Here is a 14,675-nt window from a genome sequence, read left to right on the forward strand (position 1 = left end):
AGAGGAGGGATTTCATGGAAAATCCCTGATGTCGATGCCTCTGGAGCACACTGGCAAAGTGATGGTCTGCAAAGCACCATACGGCACCTACAGACGTCCGGCGCACCCAAAAAGCAAGGGTGCTCATACAGCCCAGGCTTTGATGGAGGGTATAGCCTTGGCACCTGGTACCCACTGGCAGCACTGGAGTGCCACGTGTGACCCCAGGCTGGCAGTCATGGGGCCAGGCACTGTTCATAAACAGCTTCTCCCACCACAGGGAACAATTGCCAGTCCAACCGGACCAGGATCATCTCTGGGTGGATGTTTGGGGAAAGCAAAGGATGCAGATTGAGGTTAGTTTATTAGATTATGGGCAGCCCCATGCAAATAGGGCCATATTGATCTGGTCTGCAAACACCTGGCTGGGAATACAAGCAACCCCTGAGTATACAGAAGCTGCTGGAGATTATTAACCAGATCCATTGCTGTAAATCACATTACCTCCTTCCAAACCCCAACCCAGCACCGAGTCCCCCTGTGCTAGGCGCTGTACAGTGCACATCCTTGCAGCACAATGGAGCATAACTTCTCTCTGCCTGGCACCAAAAGCCCAAAGATTCAGCCCAAAAGCATGGAGCCCGGCAAGGGCATCCTGCTCTGGGGTCCGTGGAGCCAGGGCTGTGCAGCCCACCTACCCCCCCAACAACTCCCAAAGCAAAGCATGTGTTACCAGGAGGGTGAAACTCACTGTATAGGAAAACTGCCATGGAAATGCAAGGCAGGAATAAAATAAATGAAAAAAAAATTAAAAAAAAAATCAAAAAGGTGAAAAATGAAAATACCACATCTTCAGACACAAACTCACCCCCTGCTCCCACCGGGTATCTCGTATTTTGCACCAGCTGCAAACCACCCCTGTAGTGCACAGAGCAAATAGGACAGGCTCTCTTGCCTCCCAAAGCACTCCACCTCCAAGCGCAGGAAGGAAGAAAAAAAATAGTAGTAAAATGCTTCACAGCAAATTTCCAAGAGATCACGAAACCCTTTGCAGAGCTTCATTAGCAGAGAAGGCAGCAGCTCCTGGATTAAAGGAGGAATGGGGGAATGAGGTGCTGAACCAAAGGCACAGAAGGAATCCCATATTCCTCCCTTCTCCCCGCCAAAATCCCCAGCTCTGATTCAGCAGAAGCACCAACAGCAGCATAGCCTAGTGTATCTCACTGCAAACAAAACCATTTACGTTTAAACCACCACCCTACTCCCCTAAAGAATTGCTGCATGCAGTAATTTCCTTGTGACGGGGCGGTGGGGGGGAAAGCCATGATGAAATTGTCTCAGAGTTTCTCTGCATTTTGTTTACAGCCGCTGCCCTCAAACCCAGGGCCGGCACGCAGCACATGAGCCTGCTAACAGGAATAAATCTAGCATTTGAGATCGTTTAGAAAAGCTCTGCTTGCAGACAGTCAGTGCTCCGAGGGGGAAATCCCTTTGCAGGTCTCAAATAAGGGAACTTGAACCATTTTTCCCTGGAGAAATTTAGGCCTGAAAGATCTTCCGAGTTTCTCGTTTGGAGCTACAAGGCCCAATAACAAGATCTCTTTCCCTGGACTCACCCACAACGCTTTGACTGCTGCCAAGACCACGCAGAGGCAAGGGGAGATGGACTGGAGAGAGACCCATGGCAGTGGGGAAGACACCCAACGTTCACATAAGAGGATGCTCGAATTAGCTGTTATTTATGCACACATCTGATTAATATAGATATTTTTCTGGCATGCGTTAATTGAACACAAAGATTCCTTCTCCTCTGTGCCTTGTCCAGTGCTGTCAGCAGGCAGCATCTGAAGAGCGGGCTGCCAGCACGGCACCTTCCCGGCATCCTCCTTCCCCAGACACACACACCCAACAGCCACCACTACCCAAAACCGGGGGAGGCTGGTGCAACAAGCAAAGGCTGGGAGGCTTGGGAGCATGGGATCATCAGGAGGACAAGCTCCTCCATCCCCCAGGCGCAAACAGATGGGGCAGGGAGCGATGGGACCCAGCAGACCCTCCAAGAGCATCCTCCCAGTCTGCTGTAATCACAGCAAAGTTTACTAGACATCAAGCACCCACAAAAAACAAGCCCTGAAACAAAACCAAACAGGTTTGCTCCTGTACTCCGCAGATTGCGGGGAGTCCCTCAGGAACAGTAATGCTGTGCCGGAGCTGGGCCTGGTTTCTCCGCTTTGCCGGCAGGGCCGAGGGGGAGGAGGTGGGAGGAAGAGCCCGCTGGCAGCCCCACACTTCCCACCTCCTCCCCTGGAGGACTGCAGGAGGCCAATTTTGATTAAACTAATTAAGGCTGCTCCGTTCAAAGAGCTCCAACCACATGCTACCAGGGGAGAGGAAGAAAATATAAAATTAAAAAGGAAAAAGAGAAATCTCCCTGCAAGCACACTCCTCCAAAGCTATCCATCCCTGGCAGATCCCTGATGGACAATGCCATGCTGGAAAAGGAAAGCCCAGGAAAAGGACTCACTGCAGCGACACAGGTCCAGCCCTGAAGACCCCGCTCCTTCCAGCCACTAGGACCTACTGGGACACGTCCCCTTTCCCACCAGGGTGTCTGGTTTCCATCCCCTGCCAGCCAATCCCCTAGAGGTGGCCGGTCCTCTTGCAGTAATACAGCCCTCCACCAAGCCAAGGTCTCCCAGATACTGCCTTCCCTCCCAAACCATCCCTATCTTCCAGCCCCTTGCACATTCCCTTCCCTCCTATCCCTTGAAGACATCAGGTTTCTCGAAGCAATTCAATTGTGAGCTGCAAAGAGGCTTCCTTGGGCAGCGTTGGCCAGCTGGTGGCCCTGCTCTCCCAAAATGTTTCGCTTCCCCCCCAGGGCAGCAACACCAGGGACCTGGAAGACTCTGCCCCTACAGACCCTGCCCCTATAGGGAGCCTGCCCAGCTGGGAGAGAGAAGCATCACTTTTGACTTCAAAGCCTTTCAACTGGAGGAAAAAAAAAAAGTAATAATAAATATCAAAGCAAAGGCTTCCTCCCCTTTGAAGGGCAGGAGGGAGAGCAGCCAGGCAAGGGCTGGACCTGCCGAGAGCAGAGCAGGGACCCCAATCCTCCAGGGCTGGAGCACGAGCGCTTTCATTATGAGATTTTGCAGAAGCAGAATGAAGCCTTAGGTGCAAGAATTGCATTGAAATTCAAATCGGGGTGTTTAACTCTCCCCTGCACCTTAGGAAACCTCGGTGGAAATGCAGGATAAGGAGGAGGGCAGGGTTTGAAACCCTAGAGAAGGGCTGGGGAGGGGGTGGGAAGGAAAGCAGGTTGCCCCATCCTGCCCTGCAAAAAACTTTATCCAAGGGGCCTTGGGCTTGTCAGTGTACCCCGCTTACAGCTCTGCCCCGCACCCCAAAAACATCAGCACTGCACGCACTGCGGCTGCCCCTTTTCTCCCCATGCCGCTCTTGGTGGGTCTTGGGGGGGGGGGGGAGAGAGAAGGGAAGGAGGAAGAAAGAAAGAAACCCCACATCATAATTGCTATATTAAAGAGAAATAGCAGGCAAGAATAATAAGAGAGGTGTCAGAAGTGAAATACAGTAACAGATTAAAAAAAAAAAAGACTACAGTTCTGCGATGGGGGTGTTAATTGAACACAGAGCTGGAGAGAACAAAGGGGTGTTAAGGAAGAAAAGAAGGGGAAAAAAATCCTACCTCCTCCAAAGATCTGATTTGAGTTAAGTTTGGTGAAGATAATGCACGGGGAAAGGTAGCTAAGAGTCACCTTATATAGCTATTATGTTCTAAAATTAAAAATAAAAAAATAAAAAAAAAAAACTACAAACCCATTATTCAACAACAATTGCACAGCTAATCAGTGCTGTCTATAAATATTCCACTTTGTAAATTCCCCCCATCAGTGGTATGTACATTTTTCTTTTAAACCTGAATTCCTTCAACACAGAAAGGCAAGGGGAGTAAGAAAATAAAAATCAGGGGGATTTAAAATACATAGTCAGGGTCTTTTTAAGTAGAATTTGCCCAATGCCCTCACCTCCCCCAAAACAGCGGAGAAAGTGAAACGATGGGAAAACCTCTTAAGGAAGAGGAATCAGATTAAATGGTCATATATCCTGCACTCAGCCTCTCCCCGCCGGTCCCTGCCGAACGAGATGGGAGTTGGGAAAGGCTCACAGCTGAAATAGATGCTGCTGCATTTTGACAGCAGATATTTTCCAGTTTGCCATCCAAGGACCCCACGTCTGCGTACGCCTTGCCTGATTCTTCTGCTTAGCTATTCTGCTCATGCAGAGAACAGCTTTAAAAAAAAAAAAAATACCACGAGAGAGAAAAAAACCAAGGGGAAAAAAAAAGGCTATAAAGACAGAGCCCCTATCCCTGCCTTCAAACTTTTTATAAATAAGCAATGCAATTTCCGATTTCAATCCCTATTGACAGAGGAATCAATTGTATTTAGGACAACAATGCCTCCCATTTCCATAATTATTATTCCAAAAAGCCAGCCAGCCATTTGAAGGCAGTCCTGCCCCTTCCCTCGCAACAAAGCGACCAACAGCAAGTGAAAACACACCAAATGAACGGCGACAACTTATATGTATATTTAAGCAGCAATTTCCCCCCCCCTCCACATGCTCGCATTGGATCAAACCTCTCAACTTTTGTTACTTTTAAACAGACATCAACCCAAAAGAAACAATCTCCAGGTTGCTGACAAAAGACAACCCCCTGAGCTTTTTTTTTAATTATTATTATTAATATTATTTTTTAAAGTGTTTATAAATGCTTTAAAATAACTGAAGAGCCCAAGTGCAGAAGGGAACTCTTTGGCCAATACAGACGACCTCTTTTTCTAAGAACTTTATGGACACTTTGGGTTTGCTCAAGACAACGTTAACGCTATGAAATATTAGCCATAATGTTGCGAGAGACGGCGGTAAAGTCTCCGAAAGACTCTGGAGTCACTTAAATCAGGCAGCGGGGTAACTGAACGCACATTTCTGCACATCATAACGCCAGGGGGAAGATGTACGCACGCACTTTCAAACACCCACCAGTGACCACAAACAATCACCAGGATTTCAAACGCGACACATGCAAAAATCTGGGAAGCAAAATGGAAAGTGGGAAGAGACAAGTTGGCTCAACTTTCACGCTGCTGCCCACAAGGAAGCAGTAAGCAACCAGAAGCAGGCGGTACCCTCAGCCCCAGAAAAAACAAGGCTAACTTCCTCCTAGCAATGGGTCCACAAAGGAATAATTAAAAAAAAAAAAAAAAAACAAAACAAAACCATCTGGCCGTTTGTTTCCTTACAAAGTGTGACTTTTGGGGACGCAGATGGGGGAGAGGGGAGGAGGTCTTTGAATTCACAAAGTAAAATAATTCACCGTAAACATATTCGAGGGTAGATAAACAACGCTCCAAAAGCCATCTCGATTCAACGTCTTTGGAGACCTCTATACAGCATCCCCATAGCAAAGTAACCCAGGCACAACAGCAACAAGTAAAATTTAAAAAATGTAAGACAACCGCAGTTCACAGCTGAATATCCTTTATTTTCAGCAGCATGCTTTGCCCTATACCATCTCTCTCAATTTTCCTTAGCAGACAGGAATTATTCCACCCAGTCACTGTGGGTATGTGCAGCTCCCTATCCCTCCAGCATCCCACAGCATCCCCGAGGTCACCTGGATTTCCCACCAGGTCTGGTCCTAGCAGATTCCCCGTCCCCTAACTTTGCAACTGCACCGATAGCAAAGCCGAGCTGGGATTAATCAGTTACCCTGCCAAAAAGTACCCCTGCACAGGCAACGTACACAGCATCAAATACATGTGGAGAACAGGCAGACAAACATTTTCTTTGGCTCACACAAAATAAAAGGAGAAAGAGGGAAGAGGAGAAGGTCCTTTTTTGGGGGTGGCACACAGGGAAACACTGTAAAACCCATAAAATTTATTTCTAGGCAGACTCCCTCACGTTACATCATATGAACTCTACAGAGGTCCATTCCCATACTGAACCCTCTGCTTGATATTATGGGAACTCCATAAGGAGGGACTCCTCGGGAAGGTCAGACCCGGCCACGCAGCCGTGAGGACTTCGGAGAGCCGAATGCCATCGGTAGGTGCTTTGTCTGGGCTACACGCTGCACAAACAACGTTTAACAAAGGGCCCCCTTAGTCATTTTATATATATTGCAAGAGTCAAGTAATTGTATTTTCAATCAGCTGCTCACGCTAGGAGGTTTTATATATATATTTAAGAAAGAAAGAAAGGAAAAAAAAAAAAAAAGAGACCCAGATTCAGGTTTCTGAAAGCTGTTCCCCTTTTATGTGTAACTATCAATGTATATCAACTGGGTGTGCAATCATATTTATTGTCACTTTCATTCATGTCATGCCCTTGCTTATATGGTTTAGATATGAATTATTGACTGTTACAGTCCTTGTTGTAAAAGGCGGGGGGGGGGAGAAGTCAAGTACTTTGCAGCGTGCTAAAACAAGGCAGCTAGATCGGCATGGAAAAGCCTGCCGATCAACTCTGGTCAGCTCAGAAAGCCAACACCAGAGATGACTGCCCCCCAGCCGAATTTCCATCATTCCCCCCATTTTTTTAGTTAAAAAAAAAAAAAGAGAGAGATTCCAACAAATACATAAATAAGTGGTGCATGTTGCTAAATGTCCTTCCCTGAGCATCTGTTGTTTAAGATCACCCTTGATTGATGACTGCTATTTTTTAATTGTTGCTTTTAAAATTTAAATGCCCCCCTGGGATGTGTTATAAGTGTGTTAGTACATGGTAGGAGGTCTGGAAAGTGGGAAACAGCAGAACCAATGCTCTCATGCCATTAGCTTCTTTAGAAGCCTGAGAACACCCCATGCCATAAAACAACAGTACCCTAAAGTAACTAACAATCTAATATATTGCTTTCACTAAAGGCAACTGACAACTAGCTCTTACATGAGCTAGCCTGGATGATTGGCAGACAAGAGCATTTTAACCCTTTCTTTTAAAAAAAGCAAGAAACCTTTACGTTTACCTGAGCAGTAATAGTAGAACTGCACAATTTCATTTTGTTGTGTTTCTTTCCCCCCTACTCTGTACTCAGATTTTTTTTTTTTTTTTTTTAAACAGCACCACATCTTAAAGAAGAAACTAGAGCAAGACAGAAATTGCAAGGGGTTTGATTTTTTCTTCCCCTCAGAAAAAGCAATAAATAAAAAGAGGCTATACAATAGAAATTAAACCACGATATTTTCCCTTCCAGACACAAACCACATCATGCAAGTTGACTGCCAGAAGCATTAAATACCAGCGAGTTATTTCTCCCCACTTAAATATTGCTACATGGGGAGGGGGGGCCACAAACTTGGTGGAATAAAACCCTCAAAGAGCAAAAAGGAAAATAATACGGAACCAACAGCATTGATTTCCTACCTGTTTTTTCTTTGATTTCACACAAGACATTAAAAAGGGCTGGCTTCATCCTGTGGCAGTTTAAAGCGTGTTTCCTGGAGAGAAAAGAAAAGAGGGGAGGGTGAGGTTAGGATGTCACCACAAGGAACAACTTTCCAAATTCACGCTGGCTGGCATGTGCGTGCCAGAGGTAGGGGGGACACGTTTGAGCCCCCTCAGCCCTGCCGTCATCCCTGCCAGGACTTGAGCGCCGGTGCTGCAAACAGCCACCTACCTAACGCAGAGGAGATGAATTATGCCAATTTAGGGATGGCTCAAAAATCGCCTTTGCCACCGAGCGGCTCCTACTGCCGGTGCGAGCCAGGCGATGCACCGAGCTGAAGCCAGAAGCTTTTGGGAGCCAAGCTCGGTTCAACTGTCTTATTCAATACAGAGAGAGCACTGGGCTCCCTCTGTCCCCCACCTCCAATATTAAACCCAGCCATGTGCTTTATTAGGCTCACCCTGCAAGGCAGAGGGGAAATAATCCCCCCCTTGCCCCAGTGCTGGAAACGTCCTCTGCTCAGAGCTGTCAATTCGGGGAATTTCAGCGCCCAACTTGGAGCGCAGAGACACACGCGCACATACGGAGAGAGAAACCCATTCCTCTGCCTCCATGCTACTTAAATCCAGCTTCTTTGCAGGTGTTAAAATTTAATTCTTTACAATTGGGACAGTAAACACGTTTAAAAACACAGCTGGCTGCTTCTGGGAACGGGAGGGCGTGCTATTCAATGCCTTTCTTTTCGGTTGCTGTTATTTCAGTGCTGACCGTTCTCCTGTGGGTTTTGAGCAGAGAGGTTGGGGGGGGTTAACCGGCTGTTTTTAAAACCCACCATGTGCCCACTGAGGCAAAGAAACAGTATGATTATTTTTTTCTCTTAAGCCATACGATCATTTAACCAAGGGTTCAGTTGTATAAAGGGCTGTTGCTATCAGGCACCGGTTACGGGATTTCTGTTTACCAACCGAAATTACACGCGAAAGACGATGTGAACATCTGGCAAACATTCACACTACTTACCCCACCACCCACAACATGTTAAAAAGATTTATATATCTGATGAAGTCTCTCAAAGGTATATACCCTTGCAGAACCACAGCATCCCCTTATCAGCACACCCAGATGGGCGCAGACATTTGGGTATACACAAATCACATACATATGCTGTAGGGGCCCTCTTACAAATAATACTGGCACTTTACATCTTCCCAAAACTTCATTTAAAAAAAAAAAAAAAAAAAAACCGAAAAAGAAGAGAGGCAGCAAAACAACCATGCAATAGTAGGATGGATGGAGGAAATGCAAAGCCAAACATCACTGATAAATACAGCATGTTTGGCAGCTCAGCATTAAAAATAAAAAAAAAAAAAAAAAAAGTACTGTGAGGAAGCAGCTGAAATAGTCCAGCAAGACAAACCCATAAAGGCTTCTCCCAGCTCTGTTCTGCTTTGGTTTTATTGATTCGATTAACTACACTAAATTATCCAGGCAGGAAGACACACAATTTCTGCAACTTTCCGAAGGAAGATCCCCTCACTGCCCCGGGTCTGGCCGGGGAGAAAGTGCATGATTTCCTCCTCCTAACAGCTACTCTGCCCCTGCAAGAACATAAGAAAATCAGTAAGATCAGCCCAGCAACAAGCCTTTTTGGTAAGCAGGAGCTTTACACAAGCTGGGGAGGTGGGGAGGACATAAGCTGAGGTTTAGGGGGTACTTTCATCCTTCTGGAAGTTCTTACTAAGGAAGTCTTGGGGCTGTGCGGTGCGTTTTTCCAGGAACAATGTATTCTAGCAACCCACTCCGGCTCGGGGCATGAATGCCAGGGGGAAGGACAGCACACCTAGGAGCTCTGCAGCCCAGAAGAAATTTCAAGTGTACCCCAGGCAATTCAACGCAACTTTTTTTTTTTTATTTCTTCAACTGTGCCTTCAATTTCGGAATTATTTTTTTCCCCTCCCTTAACTTTTGCTAGCACTTTTAAAGGTGCGTATTAGGTTTGCACTCCTTGAAGCCAGGGGCAATTCAGTTACCAGCTTTTACAGCCTTTTTTTTTTTTTTCCCCTTTTTAAATACCTCTGCAATTAAGAATAATAAAAAAAAAAAAACCAACACAAGCTTCTATGTGCATCCTCCAAGCGCAAAAACACGGCCTGAAAAATAACACCACTGCAGGGCCCTAAAAAAGAACATTATTAACGCCCCTAAAAAAACCACGGAGCAGCACTTTGTGCCTCTTTCCAAGGAGCCCAAAGCAGAGCCCCCCGCACGCCCAGCCTGCTCCGACAACCATCCCCCTCCAGAATTAACCCCCACCCCAAAAAGGCTGGGAAAAGCCAGGCCGCCTGCCCGGCCGAGCCCCACTTTGGGACCCCCGGTGGGGAACGGGCCGGGGTGAGGCGGGAATGGGGGGGGTGGGGGGGTGGGGTGCGGGCTGTGGGCGCTGCGACCCCCAGAAAGCACCACGAAGTTGGGAAAGGGGGAGGGGGGGAGGGAAAAAAATTAACCCGTCCCCTTCCTCCCCCCCCCCCCAAATTTCTTGGCAGCAGGAACCGCCGTCCCCGCGCGATGCGGACGGGCGCGCTCCCCCCGCCGGACAACAAAGGCCGGGCCGGGGCGCGGGGGAAACTTCCCCGGCACCTGCCCCCCCCTCCCCCGGGCTCCCTCCCCGCCGGCCGGGGGCCGGGCCGCCGCTCTCACCTGGCCTGCGCTTCGTCCAAACTCTGGTCCGTGATGGTCATGATCTGCTGTAAGATGTCTCCGATGTCCTGCTTCCTGCCTGCCTCCCCCTCCGCCCCGCCTGGTCCATCCTGCATGTGCTGGGACAGGCCCGGGTGCCCCGGCATCCCCACCCCGCTGTGCGTGTGCATCAGCCGCGGCTGGTCATCCATCGCCGGCCCCCGGCCCCCGCTCCGCCGCCGCCGCCTCCTCCTGCCCTGGCTGCCGGGAGCGGCGCGGCTGGGCTGGCCGCCTGGCTCCTCGCTTTCTTTTCTTGCTCGCTTTCTTCTTCTTCTTCTTCTTGCCTCCCCCCCCTCCTCCTCCTCCTCCTCCTCCTCCTCCCCAGCCTCTTCCTCTTCGCTTTTTATTTATCCTTCACGCTGGCGGCCGGCTCCGCGGCGGGGAGGAAGAGGAGGAGGAGGAGGGAAAAAAATGAAAAAAAAAAAAAAAAGAGAGAGAGAAAAGAAAGGGGAAAAAAATCCCTTTGGCTGCTGGAGGAGGAGGAGGAGGGAGGGAGGGAGGGAGGGAGGAGGAGGGAGGAGGGAGGGAGAAGGGGGGGGTTCCGGGGAAGGGAGGGGAAACGGCGGCGACTCCAAAAGCAGGGCAGCTCAGCCCCGCGCCCGGGGAGGCAGCGGGCGGGCCGGCGGGGGCAGGGGCCGGCAGGGCAGGGGCTGCGCCCGGGGAGGAGGAGTAGGAGGAGGCGGCGACGGCGGCGGCGGCGGCAGCAGCAGCAACGGCCGCAGCGGGGCGGAGCGGGGCGGCCGCCCGCGATGGCAGCGCCGGAGCTGCCGGGGCCGGAGCGCGGCGGAGCCCCCGCGCTCCGGGGGAAGGGCTCCAAACTTTCCCCCTCCCTCGGGCCGGGTTACGGGGCTGGCTGGCGGCCCGCACCGCTCCGCGGCCGGCAGCGGGCGCCCCCCCCCCCCCCCCCGCCCCGCTCCGCCGGGCCTGCGCGCACCGCTCCCGGCCCTCGCCGCCTGCTTTTGTTCGGCTCCGGACTCCTCAAACTGGCACGGAGGAGCCCGGGGGGCGGGGGGAGGAAGGGGCAGCGGCGCCTCCCCGCCCCCCCAGGCCCCATTGGCGGCGGCGGCGGGAAGGCCGGCCCCCGCGGGCCGCCCCGCCTCCTCCGCGGCCGCCCGTCAATCTCCGGGTTCAGAGGTGGGCCGGGGGCCGCGCCCCGCCCGCGCCTTAAAGCGGCCTCGGCCGCGGCTGGAGGGGGAAGGGGCGGCGGGGCGCGACGGCATGCCCGCGCTCGGCCTGTGGGGCCCGTTCCCCGGCTGCCGCTCCGCGAGTGTCCCCTCAGCCCCAGCGCGGGCTCCGGCCCGCCTGCCACCTCCCCTCGGGGCTGTGCCCCTCAGCCGTCCTGCCGCCCCTCAGGCTCCTCTCAGCCCCCCGCCCCGCGTTGCTCCTCGGGCTCCCCTCAGTCCCCCAGCTCTCCGCAGCCAGCCTTCCCACCTCCCGTCAGCCTTCCCTCGGTCCTGCTGCACCCCATCTCCCCTCAGCCTCCCTGTGGCCCCAGGGCCAGCCCTCCCCACGGACCCCCAACACCCCTCAGGCAGCCTGTGTGCCTCCCCGCTGTGCCCCGCCAGCCAGTGTCTGACTCCCCACGCTGTTCCCACGTCAGCTCCACACCCCCGGGTGGGAGCAGGGTCCCCCCTCCGCTGTAGTCCCCAGGGAGATCCTTCCCTCTCACCTCAGCCACCAGCGTCTCCTCGCGGTGCCGCTTCTCGCCTTCCTCTTCCCTGACCCACACCATCCCACAAGCGGGGCCTTCCCAAGCACATCACGGTCTCCTCGCGGTGCTCTTTCTCGCCTTCCTCCCTGACCCGCACCGTCCCACAAGTAAGGCCTTCCCAAGCACATCACGCCGGCCGGCAGTGCCCCATCCCACCACACCTGGTGGTCCCACACCTGCCCGAATAGGGCAGGGGAAGCTAGCAGAGTCCCCAAGGCCACCAAGGGTACCCTTCAGACCTACGTGTCACAGTGTCACCGCGCTCTGGAGGGGAAGGACTTCCCCAGCCCCTTTGGGCATTCCCCGGGATCTGAGACTGTCCTGTGGCCAAAAAGACTTCCGTGGGCATCAGCTGGTGAGCAGGGATGGCCCTGGGACCGGGCTTGCCTGCAAATTTGTATTTAAAAAAGAATAAATAAAGCATAGTTATGATGATACAAGAATTTCTTGCATGGGAGATGATTTCTTCAGCTTGCCCCTTTCTTAGATCTGAGGGTTGCCAGCTCCAGGCCCCTCATAACGAAAGGGAAGATGGGCCCAGCTCCGGTTCCTGACCTTAGTGCAGGCTGAGGAAAGAGCCATCACGTTGATTGGAAAGAAAAAAAAAAAAAGGCAATTGTTTTGCTTCCACTCTTCCTTTTTAATGAAACACTTTCCAGTGTTTTAAGCAAAACATGACTTTTCATTTTGAAATTTCTTTTCGAACCATTAAAATGTTTAAAGTGGTTGAAGGCGAAGTGAGATGTTTTGATTTTTGTCGCTATGAAATGTTTCACTCAACACATTCTTTGTGTTTCTTGATTTGCAAAATTTTTTCAAAGGTTTCTGCTTTCTCGCCCTAGATGTATCTGCATATTTTTTTACTTTTTTGAAAAGGAAAAAAAAAAGGGGGGGGAGAAAAATGTCCTTTATCTCCACAGCTCCACAGGAAGCAGAACTCCATCCAAGAAACAAGGAGCCAAGGGACTCCTCTCCAAAGGTCCAAACTTTCAGACACTTAGTCATCCCTTCACTCACTTGCTCACACACCAAGTCTAGACAGATGCTGTCTCAAACTCTGGCAGGGACTCTCCCATCCCCAGAGGTCAGTCCAGGGTCTTTTGGGTTTGATTTTGAGCGGCTCCGAAGAGAGGCAGCACAGCTGAGCTGAACGTGCACAGGGAAAAGGGAGCCGTGGCTGCCGGGGGGACAGACAGGGACATTGGGCACCACGGGACGTAGTGGCCTGCTGACTCCACAGACTCCTGTATTGCACATCTTCCCCGGTTCCCAAGTCACAACACAATGCCTCAGCACATCAGGTAGATGCAAGAGAGGGGGAGCCAGAAGACCCTTCGGGGAGCCAGCACGGGTAGGGTACGAGGCACACGTTGGGGGCAAGGTGAGTCGTCCGTGGGGTCAGTGAGCCCCAGGCAGCCCCACAGCGTCTCACAGGGAGAGGGGCAGAGCGAGCCGAGACGCTCCGAGAGAGGTGTCCCAGCATGGGGCCTTGGAGGAGCCACCGGGCCAATGCAGAAATGGCCAGTACTCTGCCTCTGCTGTCTGCTGGAGTCTGTAAAATCCTTCCTGTCAGAGATAAGTAATCCTGGGGCCTTTACAACACCTCTCCTGAAAAGCACATTTCATTCCTCTGTCTCCTCCTGCCTTCCAAGTGCATGAGATTGCAATAGGTATTACCGAAAATATTCCCCATGGGAGCTGACACTGGACTCCCTTAAAACCCAAACACCATCACCCCTCCTTCCCCAAGACACAAGCGAGCGCTATGCTCTATTATCTCTACACCCACTAAATCTTTCTGAAATAAAGAATAAACATTTCCACCACACATAGTGTAAGTGTATGTGCCAAGCTGCATCGCTTCCTCTCCTCTGTGGTTGTTATAAAGTGGTTTTGTTTCAATGGTGAAGCAGATGGACAGATTCCAAGTCTGGCGTCCCCACTCCCTCCAAGTACGTCTAACACTATCTTTGGTTTATCACAGATTCCTGAAGAAAATGTTTACGGGAGCCTCTTGTTTAAAATCTTGGCTCCATTGCAGCGTAATTCCTATTATTTATTAAATTAAAATCAAGCTGTTGTTAACGCACCATTACTGTGGCAAAGTGGAGCCCTTGAAAACAAAGCCAAACACACTCTAGTTCTCTAAGCCTGAGGGAGGCATCTTCCCATCATTGTCGCTCATCGCTTGCGTCGCAATGGGATGAAAAGCGGTCTTGTGGCCTGTGACTCCTTGAATATTTTCGTTTTGGTGAGGAGAGCCACAGACTTCTGCTTTGCTGTCCAAAACCTGACACCCCAGAGTCAGACAGTGTCCAGATTGTACATAACACTGTCGGAGGGGCTTTACCTGAGACAACTCTGTGGCAATGCCCTTCTCCATTCACCATGACCCCAATAATTTTCCCCCCTCTTCTGCAATTTTCCTCTAACATATTCCATGGAAAAACCAAAGCCCTTCCTATTTCCCAGCCAGCCGCAGCCCCCATGACACAGTGAGCTCCATATGCATAGTCTCTCTTGGATTGAAGTGCGGCAGAGTTTAAATTCCTAACCGGTTTTCAGAGGAGATTCTTAAATTTTCCCGGAAATGTGTTGCTGCTTTGAACTGATTGTTTATTTGTCAATTTAGTCATTAACCTTCTTCCTTACGCCTTTGGCTTTTGATAAGACAGAAAATGTCAAAGGGAAGGGAAATAGGCTCAGAATGATTTCCCCTGGCGAAGGATCCCAGTCCCCAGAAGTGAAGGGAGTTTTCTCATCAATTTTAGCAGA

At 50.8% G+C, this 14,675-nt stretch overlaps 1 protein-coding gene across 5 annotated transcripts in view; it reads right to left on the bottom strand.

Moving 5' to 3' along the window:
- The window catches only part of PBX1 (PBX homeobox 1), a 134,693-nt gene extending 123,772 nt beyond the window's left edge, over window positions 1-10,921 (bottom strand). For 3 of the 5 annotated variants that reach the window (XM_052802505.1, XM_052802502.1, XM_052802501.1), the window contains exons 1-2: window positions 10,151-10,921; window positions 7,432-7,505 (exon numbers count right to left, since the gene is read on the bottom strand). In XM_052802505.1, coding sequence (XP_052658465.1) covers window positions 7,432-7,505; window positions 10,151-10,341 — 265 coding nt within the window. In that variant the 5' untranslated portion in view covers window positions 10,342-10,921. The remainder of the gene's footprint in view (window positions 1-7,431; window positions 7,506-10,150) is intronic. The other 2 variants (XM_052802503.1, XM_052802507.1) reach the window with 2 other exon arrangements.
- Between the last annotated feature and the right edge of the window lie 3,754 nt (window positions 10,922-14,675).

This window comes from Harpia harpyja, chromosome 11 (genome assembly GCF_026419915.1).
Source record: "Harpia harpyja isolate bHarHar1 chromosome 11, bHarHar1 primary haplotype, whole genome shotgun sequence".
Taxonomy (NCBI): Eukaryota; Metazoa; Chordata; class Aves; order Accipitriformes; family Accipitridae; genus Harpia; species Harpia harpyja.